The sequence below is a fragment of the Mizuhopecten yessoensis genome, unplaced genomic scaffold, assembly GCF_002113885.1.
Source record: "Mizuhopecten yessoensis strain PY_sf001 unplaced genomic scaffold, ASM211388v2 scaffold716345, whole genome shotgun sequence".
NCBI classification, from domain to species: Eukaryota; Metazoa; Mollusca; class Bivalvia; order Pectinida; family Pectinidae; genus Mizuhopecten; species Mizuhopecten yessoensis.
Window position 1 is genome coordinate 271403 of NW_018480070.1, and position 12978 is coordinate 284380.

At 34.2% G+C, this 12978-nt stretch overlaps 1 protein-coding gene across 1 annotated transcript; it reads left to right on the forward strand.

Moving 5' to 3' along the window:
* The first annotated feature begins 6519 nt into the window (after window positions 1–6519).
* On the forward strand, window positions 6520–8760 carry LOC110443456 (caveolin-1-like). Its single transcript, XM_021487678.1, has 2 exons — window positions 6520–6661; window positions 8145–8760. The coding sequence occupies exons 1-2, from the start codon at window positions 6593–6595 to the stop codon at window positions 8475–8477; spliced, it is 402 nt and encodes a 133-aa protein (XP_021343353.1). The 5' UTR covers window positions 6520–6592; the 3' UTR covers window positions 8478–8760.
* Window positions 8761–12978: the final 4218 nt, after the last annotated feature.

Genomic DNA, 12978 nt, shown 5'->3' on the forward strand with positions numbered 1-12978 from the left:
ACATTAAAAGGAAAGGCATTGCCAAAATATGGAAGCTCAAGTGACGAAGTCGTTTTAAACTGTGATATTTATGTTTACCATATTTTTATTTATAATGCAATTGTCTTGTACATATTATAAAAATAAATTTTGTATTTAATAACTTATATCCTTGCTTTTTATTTGAAGTTAGAAAGATACTCATAAAACTACTTACTTAATACTTTGCGATCAAATCGTTTCAGAATGACTACAAATGCTTAACAATTTTTCGCAATAAACATTTCAGTATATGACAACATACTTAAGTGGCAATGGTAACCAATGAAGCACTACAAAATCTGTTCATAGCAACCAATCTAATACATATTTGTTCATAGCAACCAACCGGATACATATTTGTTCTTGGCAACAAACCGGATACAAATTTGTTTATAGCAACCAACCGGATACAGTTTTTTTTATAACAACCAACCGTATATATGTTTTTAACCTTTCGAATAACATACAAGGCGTAGCTTGCTTTGATGACAATTTTTGCGGTTTTTTATTTGAACATTTTTATAATATCAATTTGATGTTCTCTACAAAGGAATAATGTGTTATTTAGTATTACTGAGAGATAAACAGGTATACCTAATTAGTGAAAAAGGACAACTTGATAAACATTTCTATTTTTGACCAACTCGTAGTTAAGCTTTTATTATATTGGGTTTAACGTCCGATTAACAGCTGAGGTGATAAAAGGACATGTGTCTAACGTATGCATTCAAGTGTGTATATGTGCTGAAATAGGTATTCTGGTGTAATTGCCTACTTGCAATGTGATGCCGACTTTATAGTGCTACCTCATTTAAATACCATGTCGAAAACACCCAGCATAGCAGGGGTATTTGGGATGGAACTATAACATAATTATTTTTGTGAATAATCATGCATCACATCTTTTCAGTAATACTGATATCACGAACCTTTGTAAGTAAATAAAGCACAATCACACAATGAAAGCAAAAACACACAATGAAAGCAAAATCACAGAGTGTTTTCATATTGTTACACACAATCATATTGTTTCACACAATCATATTGTTACACACAATCATATTGTTACACACAATCATAATGTAACACACAATCATAATGTTACACACAATCATATTCTTACACACAATCATAATGTTACACACAATTATAATGTTACACACAATCATAATGTTACACACAATCATAATGTTAAACACAGTCATATTGTTACACACAATCATATTGTTACACACAGTCATATTGTTACACACAATCATATTGTTACACACAGTCATATTGTTACACACAATCATATTGTTACACACAATCTTAATGTAACACACAATCATAATGTTACACACAATCATAATGTTACACACAGACATATTGTTACACACAATCATATTGTTACACACAATCTTAATGTAACACACAATCATAATGTTACACACAATCATAATGTTAAACACAGTCATATTGTTACACACAATCATATTGTTACACACAGTCATATTGTTACACACAATCATATTGTTACACACAATCATAGTGTTACACACAATCGTAATGTTACACACAATCATATTGTTACACACAGTCATATTGTTACACACAATCATATTGTTACACACAGTCATATTGTTACACACAATCATATTGTTACACACAGTCATATTGTTACACACAATCATATTGTTACACACAATCACAATGTTACACACAATTATAATGTTACACACAATCATAATGTTACACACAATCATAATGTTACACACAATCATATCGTTCGCCGAAATCTTTCGTTTCCGAACGTACACGTCCACTTGTTCGCTCCGTACACAGGGTGATGCTATGATATAAGCGACATGTGATACATAGTTTTGTTTGATTCGTTGTATTACTTTATCCGCTTATTTTTTATTATGCCATACACTAATACAGATAAACAAACATTGGCTACCAAAATGTGTGCTCATCATTACTGACAAGAAAAAAACATAGCATACATTTTCCCCCATACATTCCATTCAAAATTATGATGATATCTGCACTACATCATGGTTAATAGTATCAGCTGCAAAACAAATGACGCCATAGAATGTTGTTATGTCACGTGATCATAACGTTACACTTTGTTGACAATGTAACTATGGTCCAAACAGTCTTTGCCATTGCTTTGGAAAGTGTTTTTTGTAAGATAAACGGGTTTTAATTGGAAACAGACGGATAATCCATTAACTATTTTAATGTAGAGTCAATCATGGGGATCGGAGGTCAACGGGCTTTTGTGCCTAAAATTAAGGACATGTTCCCAAGCATTTGAAATACCCAGGAAGTAAATTGTTTCAGATTCTTGATAGGCGTTTTTCAGAAAATTTTGTTCTCAATTCAAAAGAGCTTTTTTTTCTGATATATGGGACATTCGCCAGAGCTTCGCAAAACAATGCACTAAAATCACAATATGAATGGACATGGAATGACACAATGCAAATGTAAAATTTCAAGAATCATTTTCGTCAATGAAAGTGAGAAAAGTTTGTAATAGTCCAGACGTCTACCTACGCAACGTGATGTCTTGCACTATGACCGTAGCTTAATATTTGTTTATAGTGCTTCGAAAATATCAGATGGAGTTAAGTGTTTGTTAGGAAAACAACGAAACACATGCGTTATTGCAAAACAAGAAGTTCGATAATGGCTGTCTCAATTTCAACGTAAATATCAAAATATAATCATTCATACTTAGTATTAACAATATATATCATAATTTAGCTTATACGATTCTTTTATGACGAAACGGCTGGTTTGTACTATCAGTAAGACTTTGTCGATAGCGTAAACTATCAGATAAATAAAGGCTAGAACGTTCGTCAAATAGAAAACCCTGCTTATTGATATCTTCGTTGTTGTTTAGTGTCTTTTTAGTGTCTTGTCGTATTACATTTGAGTTTAAATTTGATCCTTCTGTGTCTTTGCCTTGATAGTTGTGTTCTACTTTAAGTAGTTATGAGTTGAAGAGCTGGGATGGACATAGTAATACTAGGAATTCCTTAGGTGCCTAACTTCTATATTAATAGTGTGAACTGCTGACCTTAGACCACATTAGAATACTTTGTTTAACAAATACAAAACTCCTTGATATAAGATTAATTTGTGTATCTTTTTTTTTTATATAATTGTAAGGGATTAGATTTGTCTTCCTTAAAAATGAATGTTTCTTGATAAGGTCTCTTGATTAATACCTTTCACATCAAATATGTTTTCTAAGTAAAATAGAAAAATGGAAATCGATGCAATCGACGTAGATACAAAAAATGAATAAAAGGATCTTAAGGGATTCGAGAAAAAAACCCGGGAAACATGAGAACTCGGATTTTAAGGTGATTAGTTGGATTAAGCGTATCTGCACCACATGTGTCATCGTTCATGATGTCTCGTGCACAATTTAGGAAACATATTGGTCACCAAGGGTTTCGTCATATGGTAGACTTCAATTCAGGTATTTCAAGATAAAGATAAAACACATAAATTGTTTTAATCTTTGCCGCTGAATCATTGAGAAATTTTCGGTGCCATATACTCCTAGTTGCATTACTTATAATAGAGTACCATGTTACTGTTCAATGTCAATAGAGGCTCCGTTTTCAGTATCAATGATAGGTTCTGAATCGAACAAAAGACGGAAATGAAATTTGGATATGACAGGAAACACTCATACCAGCACACACTCACACACACAACCACACACAAAGAATAAAATACAGACCCAAAAATATCACGCAATAAGATATTTAAGCATTGAACTGTTTTTGTATGGTATTCATGATCTATTTGACTGACACAGCTTTGCAAGCAAACAACATAATGCATAGTTCAATACTTATATTTACGTTTTCTCTGCATCTTATGTTCTTTTTTAACTTCTAATTTATATTCAAAATTAAAAATGCCCGCCTTATCGACAGTTCACACAATTTCGTTCAATAGTTTGAACAGCGTATTGTCGCGTGCTGATTGGCAAACACGGTAGTACTTTGAAATTTTAACAACCATTTCAATTTTATTCCACAATTCAGTATCAATACAATTGCGTATGATATGTCTATAGGGTGATTTAAGTTTATCAATAGAACTCTGAGCTGAAAGTTAGATTTGAAATTGTTTCGCGCATGGACAAATACAGTGAACACCGTAAATCCGACCTTGCCCTCCACGAGGGAGTTATTTTTGGAAGTTAATTCGAACTTTTCTCTTTGCTCATTTTGTGAAGAAACCAGGCGTGAATTTATTTGTTGATTGTATGGGAACCTGACAACAGTCGGTAGATTCTATAACAGCATCGTTATTTGACATGTCGTCAGAAACTGAGGAACCGTGGATGCGAGACGCGTGAAACTGATAGCGTTTGAAGTGAGTGATCTTGCGACGGAGCACAGGTTCGTTACAAATGTCTGAAATGTTTATGTGTGCTGTGACTCATATCAGTAGGTCTGTAACATATGTGTCAGTAGGTCTATAGAATATGTGTATTTCAGACATTTGTAACGAACCCCTGTTGATCAGTGCAGTGTAACAGACGATATTTCTGATAAATTGCATGAGCGTTAAAATTGTTTCCATTGCCGGCATTGGTGATTTCAACCGATGTGCATTTTGTACGATATTGCAGACCTTGGTCTTGTTTTCGTTGTAATAAAAGTGTTTTTTCATTTTATTTTTTATTTTGCAAATTAATTTACAATGACATTGTCAAATCTCACAATGCCCAGCGATATGTCAGCAGCCGTCATGTTTATTTATATTGGAAATTGTAGTTCCGATCAGTGTTGTATTAATACGCTAAGAATTGTGTCTCGTGATGCATGGTAATTAAAGTCCCATCAACGACACAGTTTTTAAAGAGGCTATATAGTGACAATGCCATGCAAATGTAAATATATAGCTTTATTTTCGACAAATAACAAGGTATAAACATTCTTTGCCATTGCTTTGGAATGAGTTTTTTTTTTTGTGTAAAATAAAATGGTTTTAATTAGAGACAGACGATAACCATTAACAAGAAAATATATTGGTATTGTGTCAATAGCATATTTATTAACTTACCGGGTCCGATGGACTAAGGTGAGCTTATGCCATACCGTGGCGTCCGACGGTGACGAGTGCACATATGCTTCCAGGATGGCTCCGGGGTCTGTCCCACCCTTAAAGACTTAACCCCTGGGTCGTAACTTTTAAACAATTAAGATCCCCACCCCAAAAACTATATATACAATTGCTGGGCATAAAGAGACAAATGCAGTCATAATATTATAATTGACCCCAGAGTCTTCCCCACCGTTGTAAACTTGAATTCTTGGTCATAACTTTGAAATCCTCACCCCAAAAATATATATCCAAATGCTGGGCATAAAGAGATGAATGCAGATATGATATTAAAAATTGATCATGGGGTTCGGCCAAACCCCTAGGGACGTAGTTTCTGAGTCTCAGGTCTCAGTTGAGATCCCCACCCAATAACCATATACCCAATTTCTGAGTATAAAGAGACGAATGCACATATGCTTCCAGGAGGGCCCGATGTCTGCCCCACCATTGGAGACTTAACCCCTGGGTTATAACTTTAAAACGGTTGAGATCCCCACCCCAAAACTATATATACAATTACCGGGCCTAAAGAGACGAATGCAGTCATGATATAAGAATTGACCCTGGGTCTGGCCACAACCCTAGGGACTTTCTGAGTCACAGCTTGGAAACAGTTGAGATCCCCACCCCATAACAATACATATAATTGTTGGGCATGAAAAAATCTAATACAGATATGCTACAAGGATTGGCCTGACGGTCTGTTCCATTTCCTGGGATCTTATTTGGAGAATATTTTTCTATGATTGCTTAGATATCCAGGTGAGCTATACAGGCCCTCTGGGCCTCTTGTTGCTAGAGGGAATATTAAACTCTTGATTACATTGCAAGGCAACCCAGTCAACGACAATAAGTCCTAAAGGAGGTTTTGTTTGGAATTTTGTCGTGTGTTCAAAACCAGATTTTATTATATAATGAATAATAAAAATATATATATAAATTAGTATCTTTGGCCAACAAAATAAGGTTTCAGTAAAATCCTGTGTCACTGTACATTTGTCTACTTCCTGCGGTAGTAGCTGACATTTCGGTGAGGTGCTTCCTCCTCAACAATACTTGTATATATTGGACTATCTTCCATGACTACTAAATGTTATTGTTCTTCGTTTCTTTTGTTTTATCACGAACTCACTTAGCAATTATCGAAGACACGTATCTAATTTGACAAGTCAAAATGCTATTTAAACCTGAATCAGATACAACCATGCAGAGTTTACGTAAAACAATACCAGATATAAGGTTAAGACAAAGATCAGATACAACGACTGTGTAACAATAGGTGGTATTTGACATTGATTTACTCTAACCGACCTTGTTCTCAATGGAAATATATATGTTTTTGTGTACTTGGCAATGGGTAATCCTATGATTTAAAGACGTTGTAAACCTGCAAACGATCATTAGTTCATTTCTGTTGCACGTTCAACATCGCACTCTTGTCAAAATGGCTCAGCAAAATGAAGGTCTTGATTTGACAGCCAGAGATCCAAACTCCCTTCATGGGGACATACAGGTTAGCTTTTCATTTTTTCTGTTTTTCTTTCTTGTTGTCATATACCTATTGACATAAGTCGGTTGTCAGGTATGATAATGCGATTGAGTGGAATTGGGGGTATTGATAGGGGGAGTTAAGTAACTCAATAGGAATGAGTAAATGAATGTTTGTTCTTATTTGATAGGCAAAGCGTCATCTAAGGAAAATGTGAAGCAATCATCTTCATTTTTTTTATGTTTCTATTTAAAGTCAGTTCCTACAGATTTTTTTATCATTTATCCGTGCTTCTTACATAGTGTTACCTGTTTAAATGTGCAATTTAACATTTCAAAAAGGATAATGTAAGGATGTAAGAAAGATAATTGATCAGTCTCAACCCTTTAGTGTAATTATAAATAAACAATGCATCGACATTTGTTAAGATGACTTTGCGATGACCGTGTGATGTTATTAAGGTCATTGGAGTGTATCGATAAACGGAAACAGGAAGTACATCCCTAGTTGAAAATCCAATGTAGGGAGACAGTATCACAATTTCCGCAAATTCCAATGTTTAATATTAAACTGATGGATATTGTATGTTTATTATTGACAGAACAGTGTGTTCTCTCAATATTAAAGTATTTCAAAGCAATCCAGGCATCAATTCAGGGTTTTTTTCAATGAGTCACATGTGTCCATTTTTTCTGTACTTCAGGAAACCGGCTACCTATTTCACTACTGTGAAGGTTTTCAAGAACGATAACTCTTACCTGCAATTACTATGTGTATATGGTTTTATCATAAAATGTCAATTTGTATATCGTGTATAGAGAATTAATTTTACACAATTTCAGCATTCATTAAATTGATATACATTAATGCAATACTAATATTTGTCAGTATCATTTTTATTGACATTATTTTGTAAAAATATTGTGTCTTTCATTTTTTTTTTCAAAATTCACTCCTCTCTACATAAATTTCCATTTAAAATCCTTAAAATTCTGAGAACCTATATTTTTTTTTCGGCAGAAAATTTTCTTTACTTTAAAGCAATATAACTACAAAATTTGAAGAAATTCTAACGAGAAATGGTGACACAATCCTATTACCTTAATATACTTTATATGCTTATATTATTTTAATTATTTCATGTGGTATTCAATATGGTTCTTAGCGAAATATTTAACACTATTTCTGCAACATTAAATTCTCACCAAAGTTATAATTTAAAATTCTTATTTTGTTTATGTGTGAATCTGTCTTAAACTCTATTACATTATATCAAAAATCAAGTATATTGTGAAACGTTTGATCTTTACATTCCCGTTCTGACGTATTAAATATATTGTAACAGAATGCAGTTCATTATTTCTATAGTAGTAAGCAATGTTGATTATCACTAGCGATTAACTTGTTTATCGATAATGTAAATCTTGAGTTATGCACTTAATACAAAGAAATGAATTCTGCAATGTATGCTGATCATATATATAATAGTAGTGACTTCCTTTAACAGGTTGCCTTTCACGATGTGTTGGGCGAGCCAGACGGTACCCATAGTATCGACTGTTTGTGGACCTCCTCTCACACGTGCTTCACCTGCTCAAAGAACTGCTGCTACAAGTTTGTCAGTACTTTGTGTGGCCTCTGCATCGCTGTTGCCTGGGGTTGTGAGTTCGCCCTGATCACCTTTGAGGCAGTGTGGTGCTTTACACCAGCTCTCAAGGCCTACTCAATAATTATGGGAATTAATCAGCGGTGCTTCGGTATTCTCATCAGCTGCTGTCTTGCTCCAATCTGTGAAACATTTGGATTATGCTTCAGTAATATTTCAATGAAAAAGATGTGAAAACAATTGACAATCGATGAGATATCTAAACTGATCGATAAATGTTACGTTTTCATATACTTGAAGGTGAGAGGATATCTTATGAAAATGCAGTGACTTCTAGATGACTTGTCTTGATAGCTGCATGACTTCGATAAGCTGAAACATGCTTTGTGCATATCAGGAACAAATCTAGAATCGTAATCACACGGACGTTCATAACATACCGTATAATGGAATGTCTAGATGCTTAACTGTAAAAAGTGTCGGTCACCAGCAGGCTAAATTAAAATGTTAAATAATTTATATGTTGTGCTTATTTCTTTCTTTGTTTGTTTTTAAATATGCTGTAAAATAAGCTAGGCATATTATATCAATAAGCCCCGGTCGATACAGAAGCATCTAATAAGTGAACCTATTACACTGATATAGACTCGTCTAATAAGTATACCTAATACACTGATTCAAAACCGGCTAACAAGTATACCTATTACACTGATACCGAACCGTTTAACAAGTAATTACACCTATTACACTGATACCGAACAGCAAACACGTTAACCTATTACAAAGATACAGAACCGGCTAACAAATTAACCTATTACCCTTATACAGAACCGGCTAACACGTAATTACACCTATTGCACTGATACCGAACCAGCGAACAAGTTAACATATTACAAAGATACAGAACCGGCTAACAAGTTAACCTATTACCCTTATACAGAACCGGCTATCAAGTAATTACACCTATTACACTGATACCGAACCAGCTAACAAGTTAACATATTACAAAGATACAGAACCGGCTAACAAGTAAACCTATTACACTGATACCAAACCGGCTAACATGTATACCTATTACACTGATACAGAACCGGCGAACAGGTAATTACACCTATTACACTGATACCGAACCGGCTAACACGTTAACCTAATACACTGATGCAGAACCGGCTTCCAAGTAAACCGATTACACTGATATAGGTTTAGCTAACAAGTTTACCTATTACACTGATACAGAACCGGGTAACAAGTATACCTATTACACTGATACAGAACCGACTAACAAGTAATTACACCTATTACACTGATACCGAACCGGCTAACACGTTAACCTAATACACTGATGCAGAACCGGCTTCCAAGTAAACCGATTACACTGATGTAGGATCGGCTAACAAGTTTACCTATTACACTGATACAGAACCGGCTAACAAGTAAACCTATTACACTGATACAGAACCGACTAAAACGTATACCTATTACACTGATACAGAACTGGCTAACACGTTAACCTTTTACACTGATACCGAATCGGCTAACACGTAAACCTTTTACACTGATACAGAACCGACTAACAAGTATACCTATTACGCTGATACAGAACTGGCTAACACGTTAACCCATTAAACTGATACCGAACCGGCTAACAAGTAAACCTTTTACACTGATACAGAATTGGCTAACACGTTAACCTATTACACTGATACCAAACCGGCTAAACAATTAAACCCATTACACTGATACAGAACCAACTAAAACGTTAACCTTTTACACTGATACCGAACCGGCTAACAAGTAAACCTTTTACACTGATACAGAACCGACTAACAAGTATACCTATTAGATTGATACAGAACCGACTAACAAGTAAACCGATTAAGCTGATACTGAACTGGCTAACACGTTAACCCATTAAACTGATACCGAACCGGCTAACAAGTAAACCTTTTACACTGATACAGAACCAACTAAAACGTATACCTATTACACTGATACAGAACTGGCTAACACGTTAACCCATTACACTGATACCGAACCGGCTAACAAGTTAACCTATTACACTGATACAGAACCAACTAAAACGTATACCTATTACACTGATACAGAACTGGCTAACACGTTAACACTGATACCGAACTGGCTAAACAATTAAACATATTTCATTGATACAGAACTGGCTATCAAGTATACCTATTACACTGATATAGGACCGGCTAACACGTATACCTATTACACTGATACAGAACCGGCTAACAAGTAAACCGATTACACTGATACAGAACCGACTAACAAGTTATTACACCTATTACACTGATACAGAACTGGCTAACACGTTAACACTGATACCGAACTGGCTAAACAATTAAACATATTTCATTGATACAGAACCTGCTAACATTTTAACCCATTACACTGATACAGAACCGGCTCTCAAGTATACCTATTACACTGATATAGGACCGGCTAACAAATATATATATTACACTGATACATGATAGGTTAAACAGTACATCTGTACACTGATTACGATACATAAATACATTTAATATACATAGGAAATATGCTGACATGAGCATGTTGCCATAGTAATATCTTTCACATTTTATTAATGTCTGCTTACTGGTCTCAATAAATGTTAATTTCAATTACCTATTATATTTTGGTGGTTGTATTTAATGTATTAAAATAAACAATATATTTCTACAAGATGATAACAAATCTTTGCATATACCTTTTTGTATAATAGTGAATTGTACCATAAAGTACATATAAGCATCACATTATACTATAAAATACAAGTACCATATTGTTTTATACTATACAATGCATTTAGCACAGTGTATATTTCTATAGAAACCTGGACCACATTGTTGTGAGTTATGCTAAGTATTTTATACTACAAAATATACACATATGTATTTTTCACAGACACAACGAGTTGGTAACAGTCAGGGGCACTAAATTCCTTTGTTTAAATATATTAATTTAGTTAATCTAGCCATGGATGGTTATACATTCGACCTGATGAACAGAGATCCTAACTCGCTCAAATTTTCTATAGAGGTTAGAGGTATGTATTATTTGTTATGATTTGGTTCAATTAAATGAATATTCCTTAAAGTGAATATTATTACATTTTCGCCAGACAAATATCGAACTTTATCACTTGATAAAAATGAGATATTTTGCTCTATAACAGATATCAAAAATGATATTTTACAGTATGAAAAAAACATTTATGGGATTCATTTATCAGAACGGCACTTTCTATTCACTTCATTCGAAATTGCAGATAAAAATAAAACGAAGGTAGACTAAGTAGTTGTTTTGGATACATCTTAGCTAGATTTATTAGACACCAATTTACATTTTACTATGTCTTATTTATCATGTAATCAAACTTATCAAACAATAGCACAAAATGGTAGAATTTGTTTTAATAGTTAGCTCTTAATTTTTTTGTTTGGATAGGTTGCCTTTGAAGATGTTTTGGGAGAACCAGAAGGGACACATAGTATTGACTTATCTGGCAACACAGCTATTCTTGCTTCACGTGTGGAAAGAACTAGTGCTACAAGTTCATGAGTACTTGTGTGGCATTTGTATCGCGCTTTACTGGTGGTGTGAGTTCGGCATGATCACGTTCGAGATGGTGTGGTGCTGTACACCCTCTCTCAAAGTCCACACCATCCTTCTCGGGATTTGCCAACGTTTCTTCGGATCATGTATCCGGTGCTGCCTGGCTCCTCTCTGTGAAACCATGGGATTATGTTTCAGTAATATTACTATTAATAAAAGTGAGGGGCGTTGTTTAATGAATTTAGTAATTCGATAAACTAATCAACTTACTTTGTGCTATATAGTTATTGCTGCATTTACAATAAAATATTTGTTTATATATTGATATGCTCCTTCAACTCAAAGATAACCCAACAGCAAATTGAAGTTAAAAATGGCCACCGAAGGTGACATTTAATGACCAATTATTACATGACGTACATTTGATCACAGGTTAACTTACATAACCTAGATTACAAAGTGTACATCAATACACACTGTTTTTCTAATTATCTAATTATGACCTTTAGCCATAGTGGGGTTGTAAAAATCCGCCCAAAATGAAGAAATATATATTTATATATGTTGTTAATTTGTTTTCCTTGTATACTTACATGAACATATGTTTGTCAACACATACACTCTCTCACTGGGTAATATTTGGAATTCAAATAATATTAAATGAAAACAAAGTTGTCTGCAAAAATCGGACACCAAATCTCGAAACTTTTTTTTCATAATTCGAGACGTTGCATAAATTGTTCAGGTTGCTGCTGTATTGACCATCAATGGATTACGCATAATGTGCCTATGTTGTGAGGACAATGATAGTACACGATTCCATAAAAAAACAACCGGATATTATATGTTTTTAGGCTTAAAATACTGAAGTTAATATATGAAACAATAGATTTGGATAATAATAAATACCAATACTTTCTTCCTTTTTTTGTTATTTTGAAAATGTATAGTGTATGTTTTTCAAGACATGCTTATTTCATCAACAAAGACGGTTTTGCCTAAATCAAGTGACAAGTAGGTAGCTAACGACGGTATTCCACCTAGAAATATTATGAACAGAGGTAATTATTTTTTCAATGCCTTCGCTAGGAGTCAAAGGCAGGACCTCTGGATTAGTGGTCGCACACTCAACCGAATGCGCCAAAGATAATTTCTT